This window comes from Rhea americana, unplaced genomic scaffold (genome assembly GCF_003343005.1).
Source record: "Rhea americana isolate MKP2758 unplaced genomic scaffold, rheAme1 scaffold_94, whole genome shotgun sequence".
NCBI classification, from domain to species: domain Eukaryota; kingdom Metazoa; phylum Chordata; class Aves; order Rheiformes; family Rheidae; genus Rhea; species Rhea americana.
This window is the reverse complement of record NW_028187133.1, coordinates 566,422-578,742: the sequence shown is the minus strand read 5'-3', so window position 1 is coordinate 578,742 and position 12,321 is coordinate 566,422. Positions and strand designations below refer to the sequence as shown.

The 12,321-nt window shown below is 37.2% G+C and overlaps 1 protein-coding gene across 7 annotated transcripts in view; it reads right to left on the bottom strand.

Moving 5' to 3' along the window:
- Nucleotides 1-12,321, bottom strand: part of LGSN (lengsin, lens protein with glutamine synthetase domain) — an 85,249-nt gene that overhangs the window by 6,181 nt on the left and 66,747 nt on the right. For 6 of the 7 annotated variants that reach the window (XM_085324868.1, XM_085324870.1, XM_085324869.1 and 3 more), the window contains one exon: nucleotides 2,396-3,389. In XM_085324868.1, the coding sequence (XP_085180994.1) occupies nucleotides 2,396-3,389 (994 nt within the window). Of the gene's footprint in view, nucleotides 1-2,395; nucleotides 3,474-12,321 lie in introns of those variants that run through there. The other variant, XM_085324867.1, reaches the window with a different exon arrangement.

The following is a 12,321-nucleotide window of genomic DNA, read 5'->3' as shown; positions in this document are numbered from 1 at the left end:
TATTTAAGGTAGGAACCAGAAAATTTCCTTGAATGGGTTGTAGGAGGAGAGGCAGCTAGCGAAGCGGTTCRGGAGAGGATACATCTCACCTACCTTAAGTTTAAACTAACTGTCTACTCAGCCTCTCACTATTCCTAGAAAGTAAGGGAGTGTACCTCTCCCTCTCTCACCGAGTTACCACAGGCACYAGAGAGAGGTGAGTGGAATCTCATCCCAAAAGGCTATATAATCCAAAAGTTAGGATGGACATGGTATCTGAGCATTCGGAGTTTTTTAGATTGAGGAAAAGATGGAAAATCATACAGGGTCGTAGAACAGGAAGAGATTCCAGCCATTAGTGTCAAAGATAAAGAACTTAAGGAATTTTCATTTGCTTTAAAGAAAAAGGTCTGCTCTTAATGCTTGTGAGGTAGAAAAGATAGCAAGTTTTATATAACTAGTCTTGGAAGGAAAAGACAAAAGATATGAATGGCAGAAAATATGGTGGTTGGTTCAAGAGAAAATAGGGGCAATTGAGGAGGTTTAGAAAGGAGTCGAGCTTGAGCCATATTGAGGTCATGTTGAGTTCAAAACRTACAAAGAGAAATGTCAGAGAATTTTTGTTAAAAAAACAGATCAGGCATAAGGAAGGAATGTGAAGGAATACTATGGCCTATTTATACTTTAAGAAAGCACAGATCTTGTAAAACATGGACTTAGAGTTACAAGCCAAAAACACAATCCTAAGTAATTCCCAAATTAAGATATGGTTATTCTGCAGGTGTATCCACAGAGGCAATAAATGTGAAATACCTGGAACAGTCACTTAAATACCTTTGCTCTGTTAATAAATTGCCCACCTATAACTCCTGAAGGATCTCCATTTCTTCTTCCTCATCACTGACTACACTTGCTAAGCAGAATCAGTGCAGCCAGACATGCCTCCTCCAGGCAAGCAAAGAGGACAGCGAAATCAGAAAGGAGTTGCAGGTTTTGTTGAAAGCACGTGGGAAAACTTTTTAATTTCAGTGGAGCAAAAAAACCAAATGCTATTTGTCAGGTTAAAGTTGTATTCTTCCTTTCATACTTCTGTCCCTAAAAGCTAGCTATTATCCTTTGTAACAGCCTTACTACCTGCAATTAGAGCTTTGAACAAGTTAAGAATGACAGCATGAGGTTATTCATTATAATAGAGGTGGGAACTGTTTGCAGGACAGATGAACTCTGCTCTAAATAACAAATACAGCCTGTTAGCTACTTGATGTGTTTTCTTCAACATGAGGGTTTAGCAAAGGAACTTACAGTACTGCTGCTTGAATAACATATGAATTTCTGAATTTCGTATGATTGCYGGGGGGGACAAACCTTTTTCTGTGCCCCTAAAATTTTAACAGTCTCAAGGTAGCTACTGATATGTACAAACACAAGTGAAACAAATTTTGTTGCTTCAGAAATTTCCCTCTCCCTCCTACAGTTCGTGACCTGGTGATGATCATATTTACATAGCCTCATTTTGGTATAAACTCAAGAATACGAGTCCTGTCAAGAGAACCAGCTTCTGAAGCTCCTCAGGTCATGGAGGCCCAGCTCTGCCCACATGCRGGTTTATACAACAGCTTTTTCCCAACTGCAGACCGGGACATATRAAGGGAATTTGAAGCCTCAGGTGAAAGTCTGATTCCAGTTTGTTAACTACAGCTAGCCTTGTATTTCTTCAACTAGCAAATTGTTCTGTCTATGCTTCCTGGAATAGAYACAAAACAACTAACTGCTCAAGCCTATTACATTATTATAGCTAATAGTAACTTTCATTTTGCTGATCCAGCTAGCCCAGAAGTTTAATTTTTACTGTTTCAAAGAAACCACAGCCTATTAGCAGCAACTAATTGGCTCTACAAACACTTCCAAAAGGGACTTACTGAACAGCATGARTATTAGCGGAAGTTCTCTGCTTCATTTGCTTTTCTTCCTCTATTGTTCATATTAGACGTTTTTGCATTCCAGTCCTCTCACAGGACTAATAATTGGAAACATCCTCCCTACATGGGAGTAATTTTCTCTGCTGGAAATGTTAACAAAAAGGAAATTTCAAGAAGCCCAGATGCCTTCAAAGCTTTCCTGTGCCTAGCAGACCTCTGGGAAATGTTGCCTGTGCTCAGTTTAAATGAGGGAATATTTCAGTTTTAGTGAACAAGACGTGACCACTTGTGCGTGGCAGTTTTTGGCAGGCAGCTGGGTTTGCAAATGCCTTCCTAAAGAAAAAAACAGCATAGATGTAAAATACAATTTCTGATCCATTCCAATCAGACAGTAACTACAAGTGTCAATCTTCTAACACATTAGTTGTGAAAAAAATTTGCAACTTAAAGAAGTATTTTCATTAATGGTACACTAGGTGATGCTTAAATGTACTTACCAATCATCTGGTCTGCAGAAGAGTCAAAMTGACTTTCTGGAGTAGAGCTTTCTGCATTTTTAGAAGTTAAGGGTAATCTAAGAATAGGTTGATCCACATCGCTTCCCTCTGGTTGTTGCTGGTTAGATCCAGCAGTGCTCAGAACAGAGAGAGGCTTACTCCACTGCCCTGCTTCCTCGTGGAAACCGTGGTGCTTTTGATTCTCTTCTCCAAAATGGGGTCTAAAAGTCTCAAAGGGTCTCCCCTGCTTATCAGCTTTCTCCCTCGACTTCAGAATTTTCTGAAAAAATGTACCACCTGCCTTGCCATTGTATTTGGGCCCATGATTAAGTTGAGGACTTTCACTCAACAGATTTTCCAGCTCTTGAAAAGTTTGTTTGGAAATTCCAGATGCCGCCATGAAGGGCTCTCCGGTACCACTTCCTTGTGTTGCTACAGTACTGTCAAGMGACCCCACCTGCACCAGACAAAATTTGGCCGCTGCTTCTGTTCCCCAGCGTTCATCCTCCTTATCCTCTGTCCCTGTCCTCTCAGTGTTCCTTGCTGCGCTCGCTGTGTCGAAGCACCCGGCTTCCTCTTTGTTGCTTGCAGGTTGTACTCCCAAAGGCAGATCTGTTTTAGCTGRCGCATCTATTTCCTTGTGCATATTTTCTATCATTTCTTTCTCAGTGTCAGTATTTTTCTGGATTTCTGTTTCCTGTGACATGTCTTCTTCTGYATTACTGCCAATATGGGAACTGTCATTACACCCTCTGTCCTTTTGTACTGGAGGAAAACTGGTTGGGTTTTGAAGAGACTGATCTGGTGGTGGTTCTGTACAACCAGTGGTTCCTTGAAGATGATAAAGATCTGGGATTTTTGAAGAGCTGGACAACTGCATTTTCTCATTTTCTAATGGAGGAACATGTTTTCTAGTATCTTTGACTCCCTTTTTCTTTCTGAAGCCACATATATTGTTGCCATCAGCTTCATCAYTGCCACTTCCAGATATGTTCTGCAACCAGCAACAAAATATACAAACAAATAATATGCATGAATGAAACAGAACAGGGAAATGGAGTACCAGCACCAACTGCATTTACCATGTAGAATTTCCACTATTTCTTGCTCATGGAGATCTTTGTGGAACACTAATTACTTAATTCTACTATTTTGATAATATTTGCAGAATTCTTTTTCTTAAGCTGTATAAAAAAGAGTAAAAGAACTTTTCTTAACTGAATTTTTAGGCAGATTTAGTAGATTGAAATATAAGACACTGTACACTGTGTGGTATCATTTGTCAAACAAATGTGCCYTTTAATTGTGGAAAAAATGTTTTGAATAAATATATTGATAAAAGAAGTGTCCTAAGATTACAGAACACTRGTGATCCATATAGGCATCAGGACTGAAAAAAAAACAGCTTTTAGAAGAATTTCAGATTCTGGTTTGACCAAATAACTGCACATGAACTCCCAAGGCAGTGGTCACAAGGGCAAACTTATGTTTGAATGTGTAAACAGAAAAGAACAAGAAGATAATGTTTATATGTGGTACTGATATGATACTGACTGAAGTGCTGGGACCAGATTTTAAAATAGATGTAAAAAAAAAATAATAAAAATAATAAAAAAAAAAGTGGGGATGGTGCAGAAACAATCTACTAAAATGAATATGAATCCACTTGCATTAGTGATTATAATATCAAGAAATGTCCAGATGATCAACTGCCACCAAGGGTCCTGGTAGTATCACAGGGGTGATTAGTCTGATCATGATAAGGAAAAGAACAAATAACATAAAATCTAAATCAGTCATATTCAATTTTTTTAAGTGTCACAGATTTTAATATTGTGAGTAATTAATTAATTCCACAAATTACCAAAGTAGGGACTGAATTCTCCATCTCATGGTGTCTTAATACCCTGTAATATGATTTAACCAAAATGTAAGTCATTACACAGCCAACTGGAAATTGTTATATTGCTGACAAATAGTTACTGAAGTATGTATTTAATACTCAGCAAGTCAACCAAAAGTCCTTAGTTTGATTGGGTCAGGCTGGAATTAATACCTACAAAATAATTGGGAAATCAAGAGAAACCCTTGGAACCAGCATACAGAGCTCACAAAAATATTTCCTAACTCTCTCTCCCTTGCTTTGAATTTCTGTAATGTACTATACTTAAAATTGCTTGAGGAGCTCACTTGTGAATTCCTACCAGCATGGAAGGCAGCTGACTGCCAGCTCTCTAGGTAGGGGAAGCTACACAATGCCTAAAATTCCTGTGTGTGTATATATATATATGTCTCAGTAATGACTTGTTTATGACTTGTTTATGATTGCCCAGAGAGGTTGTGGAGTCTCCTTCTCTGGAGATCTTCAAGGCCYRCYTGGATGCAACCCTGTCTACCATGCTSTAGGTGACCCTGCTGAGCAGGGAGGTTGGACTAGATGATCTCCAGAGGTCCCTTCCAACCTCACTGATTCTATGATTCTATGATGATGTCCACTTGCAGTCAAATTATGRTTACTGAGTCATACGTAATAGAAATCTTTGCTCATGTCAGTTTTAACACACATATTTTAATTAATCTATTTCTTCATCAGAAAGCTTTGGTGTATTCTCATAAAACAATATTTGGTGTATCYCTGGCCCTTCTACACATTCACCTATGCAGAGAAAGCCTAATTCCTACTACTCTTACAGAATGTTGCAGAATATGAATATAATGAAATAACACTTCTGAATAATGAAGCAACCAAAAACCAAGAAGCATTTTATATGTCCTTTAGTATCATGAGAAAGTGAATAAAACTGCAGGAGGAAGAGCTGGATTAGAGGAACCAGGGTTTGCCAAATGAAAAAATGCAAATCATTTTGAAATTACCAAAAAAAAAAAAAAAAAAAAAAAGAAGAAGATTTCAAATTAAATTTCTATATAAAGAAAAATTTTTGAAAGAGAAAGAAGAGAATTCCAGCTATGAAAACTATAATCATGAAAGATCACATCTTTTAATGAATTTATGAAAATGTTCCCTTTAATACCTTTCATGGCAGAGAYTGCAAGCATTAAAATATGTGGATTTCCTCTTTATGAAGTCTTCAAAATTCTTTAATTTTCTTTGAATAACTTGAAACCAATAACATATTCATAACAACATCTGCATGTCTGTATGGTAATGTTTTTCCATATTCTTTGATCAGAAATAACCATTGAAAGTTGTAATGGTAGATAGGAGAGAGAKATATGACCGAGCTCTGGCCTTACATCCTTTCTGCAGATCTCTGAAAAATGTTCGGAATAATGACTGAATGAAAGCTGAGCACACCCTTAAAGTTTTGTATAACACTCATATTCCATGTTCAGAGAAGGAGTAGTTCACGTATCAAATAGACAATGTTGGAAAACTGCCTGTTCATATAATTAGCCATTCTAAAGGCTTTCATGACTGCAATTTTATTCATATCCACATTATAAGTCCCACCAAAACAAATTCCTGCTGAACAGGAAAGTGTAACAAGGACTGACCACTTGCATATTGGTTAATGAAATGTTCATTTCTAATAGGACATGCTGATAGCTAACATGGATATGGTACTCTGCAAAGGGTTTATTATCCCTAAAGAAATTGAGAGCATGGTACCTCATTTTTTTATTATAGACATGAAACGGCATCTGTTTGTACCATGCTTAAGCAAAAGCACTAATCATTTTTACCTTTAAAGAAAAAAATAATCTCTTGCATTTATACAGAAAACAACTTACGTGTTACTTAAGATACTCAGCACAGGACACACTGAGACTTTTTCTTTGTCTCCGCATAAGAATTTCTTCATTTATAAATAAATGTAGACGTGTATGTACTTTCACTTAGAAACCCTTTCTGGTGTTTTCTGCACTGAATTAAACAGAGTTAGATTTGTTGCAAGGTGCTAATACAGCCTTCTTGCACATTAAAGAYAGGTGTATTCATGAGTTATGATACTGCCTGGCAGTTCATGTSGTACCTACCATCATAAAAGGTCTAGTACCTGAGCACAGAGCGRAAAGCACCTGGGAAACTGGACTTCAGAATTCTCTCTATAACTTTTTTTTTTTTTGTGGAAAGTTCTTTCACAGAAGAAAGGTACGGTCAGGTAAAGCAGCAGCTTGAAAAGCTTACAGTGCAAGAGAGCTGGTACAGACTGTTCATTTCATGGACCATGTGTCTGCTGCTCAGAAAGAAAAGCAAAATATTCATGGCATTAGTGTGGCAGTGATAGGTTCTACTTATTTTTATTTCATTGCTGAATATTGCTACGTTTTTCTTGCTGTGGGGAAACAATAGCAGGAGATACTGAAGGTACCTGGAAGTTCTCTTCATTTCTCTGCAAGATGTGCTCAAGGTAAGCTGGGTAGGAAGATGTAGAAAGAAGCAAGAAAATGTATCCGAAGGGCAGAATAGTAGGAGGTTCTCCTCCTGTACTATGAAGTGGTGGAAACAGTCTTGGAAATTTTAGCCAGCATTTGCCAGATGAGTGGCTTGTTTAAGCATCATTCATTTTTTGTTTGCCTATTTTCAAATATTTACTGGCACGCTAATTCAACACCCTGGGATCTTGAAAGCTTTGGAATTTGCTTCTCTTTTGTAGCTAGTGAACATTCAGGTAGTATTTCAGATAGTCTTGACAGAAAAATTATGTCCAAAATTTAAACAGTGTAAGCCACATTAATGCCACAAATCTGAAATTTAATTTTTCTTTCTAAAACATGTATCCGATGTTAATTGTGATTTGTAGGTATTGGTACTCTCTGAGTTCTGACTTCCCTCAGAACTTCTTACCCCAGTGCTGCAGCTCCTGCTGGTACACTGATCCCCAGTGTACTAGAGATTTGCAATCGGTAAGTTTTGGTAGAGGTGTACCAGTGCAAGTCCTAGAAAAGGCAGGAAGAGCAAGGACGGAATATACTTCATTTCTTATTATGGACAGTCTCAGTTTGTATAAATATCATTTTTGCTTCTCTTCATGAGATATCTCATATATCATTTTGGGTACACAAGATTCTGGACATCTGTGACTATTACCAGAACAAAATCCTCAAATTATAGACAATGTGTAAGGGTTACACTGCTGTATTACAGCAGTGTATTAAGGCACCATGTGAATAACTAGAAAACTAGAATATCTTTCCTTTCAGCTCTCATATGGCAAAGGCAGGTGGGAAGTGGAAAGAACAGAGGACAGTACCAGCAAGCAAATATTTCAGCACTGTGCAGATGAAATTGTTTGCTCTGCTTCATCCAATTACATGCCACTTTTGGCATGTCCTCAAGCTTCTACAGCTGATAGACATTTTACATCTTATGGTAACACAAAAACCATACATCTAAAACAATTTTTCTTAATCAGTTTGAGTTTGCTTTTAAGCTTTGTATAAGCTCTGAAGTGGAACATTAACTATATCATGAAATACAGCACTGCCAAAAGGCAATTCATCCGTAAAGCTGCCAATCCAAAAGCTAAAAGGATCAGTCTGAGAACATTTGAAAATGTGAAGTATTGCCTTTGGGAGGAATAATGAGCACTTGCTGAGAGTTCTGGTGTGTGAAAAACAGGTGAAAATTCAAGGCCATTTTTGAACTTTTGCCTTAAAAGGATTCTACAGATGACTGAAAATATGTCTGTAAAGTTGTACAAGACAAAATCAGATGCTGCAGAGGGAAGTTTCTATTTTTCTCCTACTTTTTGTTTGCTTCATGACCTCAGGCAAGACTGCAAACACTGCGGAGGCTTATAAACCTCTTTCAGAAATGCACTGACAAAAAGAGATGGGGAAATGAGAAGATTGCTCACATGATAGCATTTGAAAGGAAAAAAAAAAAGGAGAAAGGGGAAATAGTTTAAAAGATTCCCTGAGTAACTGTAGATGAATAGCTGCAAAAGAGTTCTATCACAGAAAAGAAGGTGAAGAAGGCAATGGTGTAGTGGTAGTAGGAGCTTTTGTATATCTAATCAACAAGAAAACCTAATGTTCTTGATACGGACCATCCAAAAAAAGTGATGCATCTACTTAGCAAAATTCACTGGCATCTCAATCATGTTCTTGGTTTCTGTTTTCTTTCATATTATTAGGTGATTTTAACTGACCTTAGATGAATATTAGAAGGTCACACTGCAATGTTCTCATGCCTCAGTTGTTGCTAAAGATTTGTCAAGGGTGAAAGATCCATTTTGCAAAAAAGTCAAGATGTCAAAATCCGATGTTACTAAAAATTAGAAGAATATAGGAAACTTTAAAATTTYACATAAGCAGCAAAGTCAAAAACTGTGGCTTGTTGAATTTTTTGTTTATGAAAATGTAAACTGTTTCACTTGGGCTTGACTTTGTTTATCTAGCTTATTAAACAATGTCAAAAAATGAAACAAAAAGCTTCCAAGTGTAAAATCTAAAAAAATATTGTTCAAATAGTGCTGAAATGTGGCTTTATTCASATTGTTTGAACTTTTTTCTAATTTTCTTTCAAAAGAAAGCCAAATTTTTTAAGGATTTCAATCACTATGGAACCGTTCGGTGGAACCCTCTCTGACCCACTTTTGTTGTTACTAGGTCACTCTTTACAGCTTCTTCGGGCTGGTATGGTCAAGTTTAATTGTTCTTTTCTTGTAGCAACACATCTCAAAAACTAGAAGTCATAGAAAGAGATGCTCCTGAAGTCCTTACACAATAGTGCACATAAAACAAGTACACCAGCGTCCAAATTCTTTCTCTTTCTCTTCCCCTGACAGATGGAAAGAATTACTCTGCTACCTCAGACCAGTATCTAGGCAGCAAAGGAAGAGAGAACATTGGAACAAACTATCTACTGCTGTGAATTAATGCTGCTTCACTAGAGTCACTGGAGCTACACAAATTTGTACGAAGAGAGAATTTGGCCCACTGAATCATACAGAGCCCCAGAGAACAACACAGACGTTTCCAGGAGGTAATTTCAGGCACAGAGAGGGATTCTGACTCTCACRTGTGCTACTAGAACAATGTGTGCTATTAAAACCAGACACAGGTAGTTTGTAAACTAGAGACAAGAAGATCACAGCAAGTTGTCAAGACACTGCTGTAACTAATATCTCTCTCAGTGACCTTTTTTGATAAAATGGTTCTTTAATGGTGATTTACTGCTTCAAAAACTTCCCAGTGAAGAACCTACAAGAGGCATAAATATGARGTACATACGACTATTTTGCTGTTAAAAAAACTGAAGCACATACCTGCTATAGGTCACAGAGAGGTGGGTGGTAATGTTAGGAACAGAAGTAAAGTCTCCTTCCTTCTCAGAAACTTTAAAATATGCTCAAGATTATTTAATGCCCTTCATATGAAAATGAATGAATGAGTTTAACTCACAATACATTGTCATTTATTTTCATATCYGACATCTGCCTTTATCTGTTTTTCCCACCTAAAGCCTTCACACTATAGATGCAGTTATTAAATTAGCTTCTCAAGGTCATTGATTCTCACTCTACTTCACAGCAGCAGGGTTGTCCTTGTCATGTCAGTGAGGTTATTTGCACACACCTTCCCTTGGACTATGCCAGCTGCACCACGTAARAAAACACCCAAAAGTAAGATCCAGTCTCAAAATGAAGAAGCTGATCCCACCTTCCCTGTGATTTTAGACCAGAATAGTACACTGGTGGTGTCATCTCCAACTTGTTGCATGCATAAATGAGATCTAAGAGCAGAATCCRTTTAACACTTGATTAATACTCGCTCTGAAAGACATTTGGAAGGGAAACAGACTTAATGATCTAAAGAACTTTTATATCTAATTTCTATGACTCATTTCATATAAAAAGATGGTCTAGAAGGCAATCAGTGGCTCAGAGTAGGTGTATCTCCAGCATATAAAATATGCATTTGTTCACCTTGATAAAAATGTCTAGTAGCCTCAGGAAGTCTGCCTGCACCATTGCTTCCAAGCCACATTAAATCTTTCTCATTATTTTTAATGAGACACTTCAAATTTATTTCATGTTTTCAGAATGAGATCTCCTGCACCCTATTCAAAATAAGTAAAAATCTATTTTACTTTATTAAAAGTATATATTGCAGCTTGAAGATCAGAAACTGTTTTAAAGTACACTCATACAGAATCTGAGCAACTCTGTTTAGACCAGTAGGACTACTCAGGAGAGTCACTTTTTAATTCAGATAAAATCTTGGTCCACAAACTAGTGTTCTTTCATTTATATTAATGGAGCCAAACTGGTTTTYCACAAGTATTAATGGGATCATATTTTGGATCTCTATTTCTGTTACTTTTGATAAAGTAATAAATGAAAATTCCACCTGAGCATAAGGCAGAACTTCTTTACAGTGAGAGTGACAGAGCAGTGGAACAGGTTGATCAGAAAGGTTGTGGAGTCTCCTTTTCTGAAGATGCTCAAAACTATCTAACATGCTCGAGGTGACTCTGCTTGAGCAGGAGGGTTGGACTAGATGATCTCCAGAGGTCCCTTCCAACCTCAACCATTCTGTGACTCTGTGAAAGACCTAAGAAGTTAAAATGGGTTAGATCTGCTTTCTAAATTAAATGTGTTTATAGGCTTATACAAGAAGTCTTTCTTTGACCTGCATCTAATTCAGAAAAATAATTACATGCTTAATATACATATATGAAGAGCCCTGCACATAAACCACAATGAGGTATCAACTCAGTTAAAATCTTGAAGATATAAAAAGTATTTTATATCAGTGTACCTCTTCGGAAATCATTCACACTCAATTTCTTACCTGCTGAATGACACCTTCCTTTTTGTCCATGTCCRCTTCATTCTAGTTCAAGTCACAATTAGAAATGGCCTAGTAAAAATCTAGTAAAAATACACCCCATATTTATAGCCAGAGTTACARTAAGGTTAGTAAGAACAGAATTGCTATAAAGTTCTTTTCCCAGAAGGCCATGGCAGATGATGAACCATAAAGAGTAACCCTAATGTGTCACGGCCAGGAGCACAGTTTTCTGGAATAGTGTTAAAAGTAGTAAACTGACAAACACACATTATTAGCTGACTGCCTGCCTGGAAACAAAGACAACTGAGCATAAAACTGTTTTGCTCAACTTTTTTCCTCACAAAAGGTTTTTGTCCTGTAATGGGCCATTTTTATTCTGGAATGGAAGCTATTGTTAGCCTCCTTAGAGGTAAAACCTATATCAGGCATTATAACAATAATACGTTATTGAGGCACGTGGACAGGCATTTGAAAGGCAACGCACACTGCAAGGACAGCACATAGCACTGGCCTGTTATTCTAGGTGCTTTTGTGTTGCTAATCAATACCGGAGGACTTGGCTGTATTGGAATTGGGAGTGTCTCTCTTTTTTGCATCATACCTCTAAAAAATTTCAAAGATTGGCTAGCTAACCTTGGCTTTCTTATACTTCTGTGTTTATCAGATTTAACGTGAATTCGGAGGATTATGTTTAACGGTTATTTCGTCTGCTCAGGTCCCTTTAGCTGACATAACACTAGAGGAGGAATGTACTGTGTGCATTTACAGCAGGACCCCTGACAGCTGATCACTCAGTAAATTGAATTAAATATCACGTTATGAATAGGTATTTAAGCCTGGCAAAACTGCACTTTCATCAATTTCTTATGCTTCTTAAAAATGAAAATTAAAAAATGAGTTTTTTAAAGATATTTCCTAAAAAGAATGACTATGGGTTAGGAGATASAGTTCACAAAAATCTTAGGCATCTTCAGTGGAATTTAGAAATAGAAATGCTCAAGTCTAAAACCATCATTCTGAAAACTCTTTCTCATCTTAAAGATGCTGAAAGGCAACAGCTCTTAATTTTGTAACCCTAGCTGTTTAAGTCCTATTATTACTCCTGTTCTGCACTGTCCCACTTGTTCCAGAGCAGAGCAGATCAACAGCAGGTTAAGTCTGAA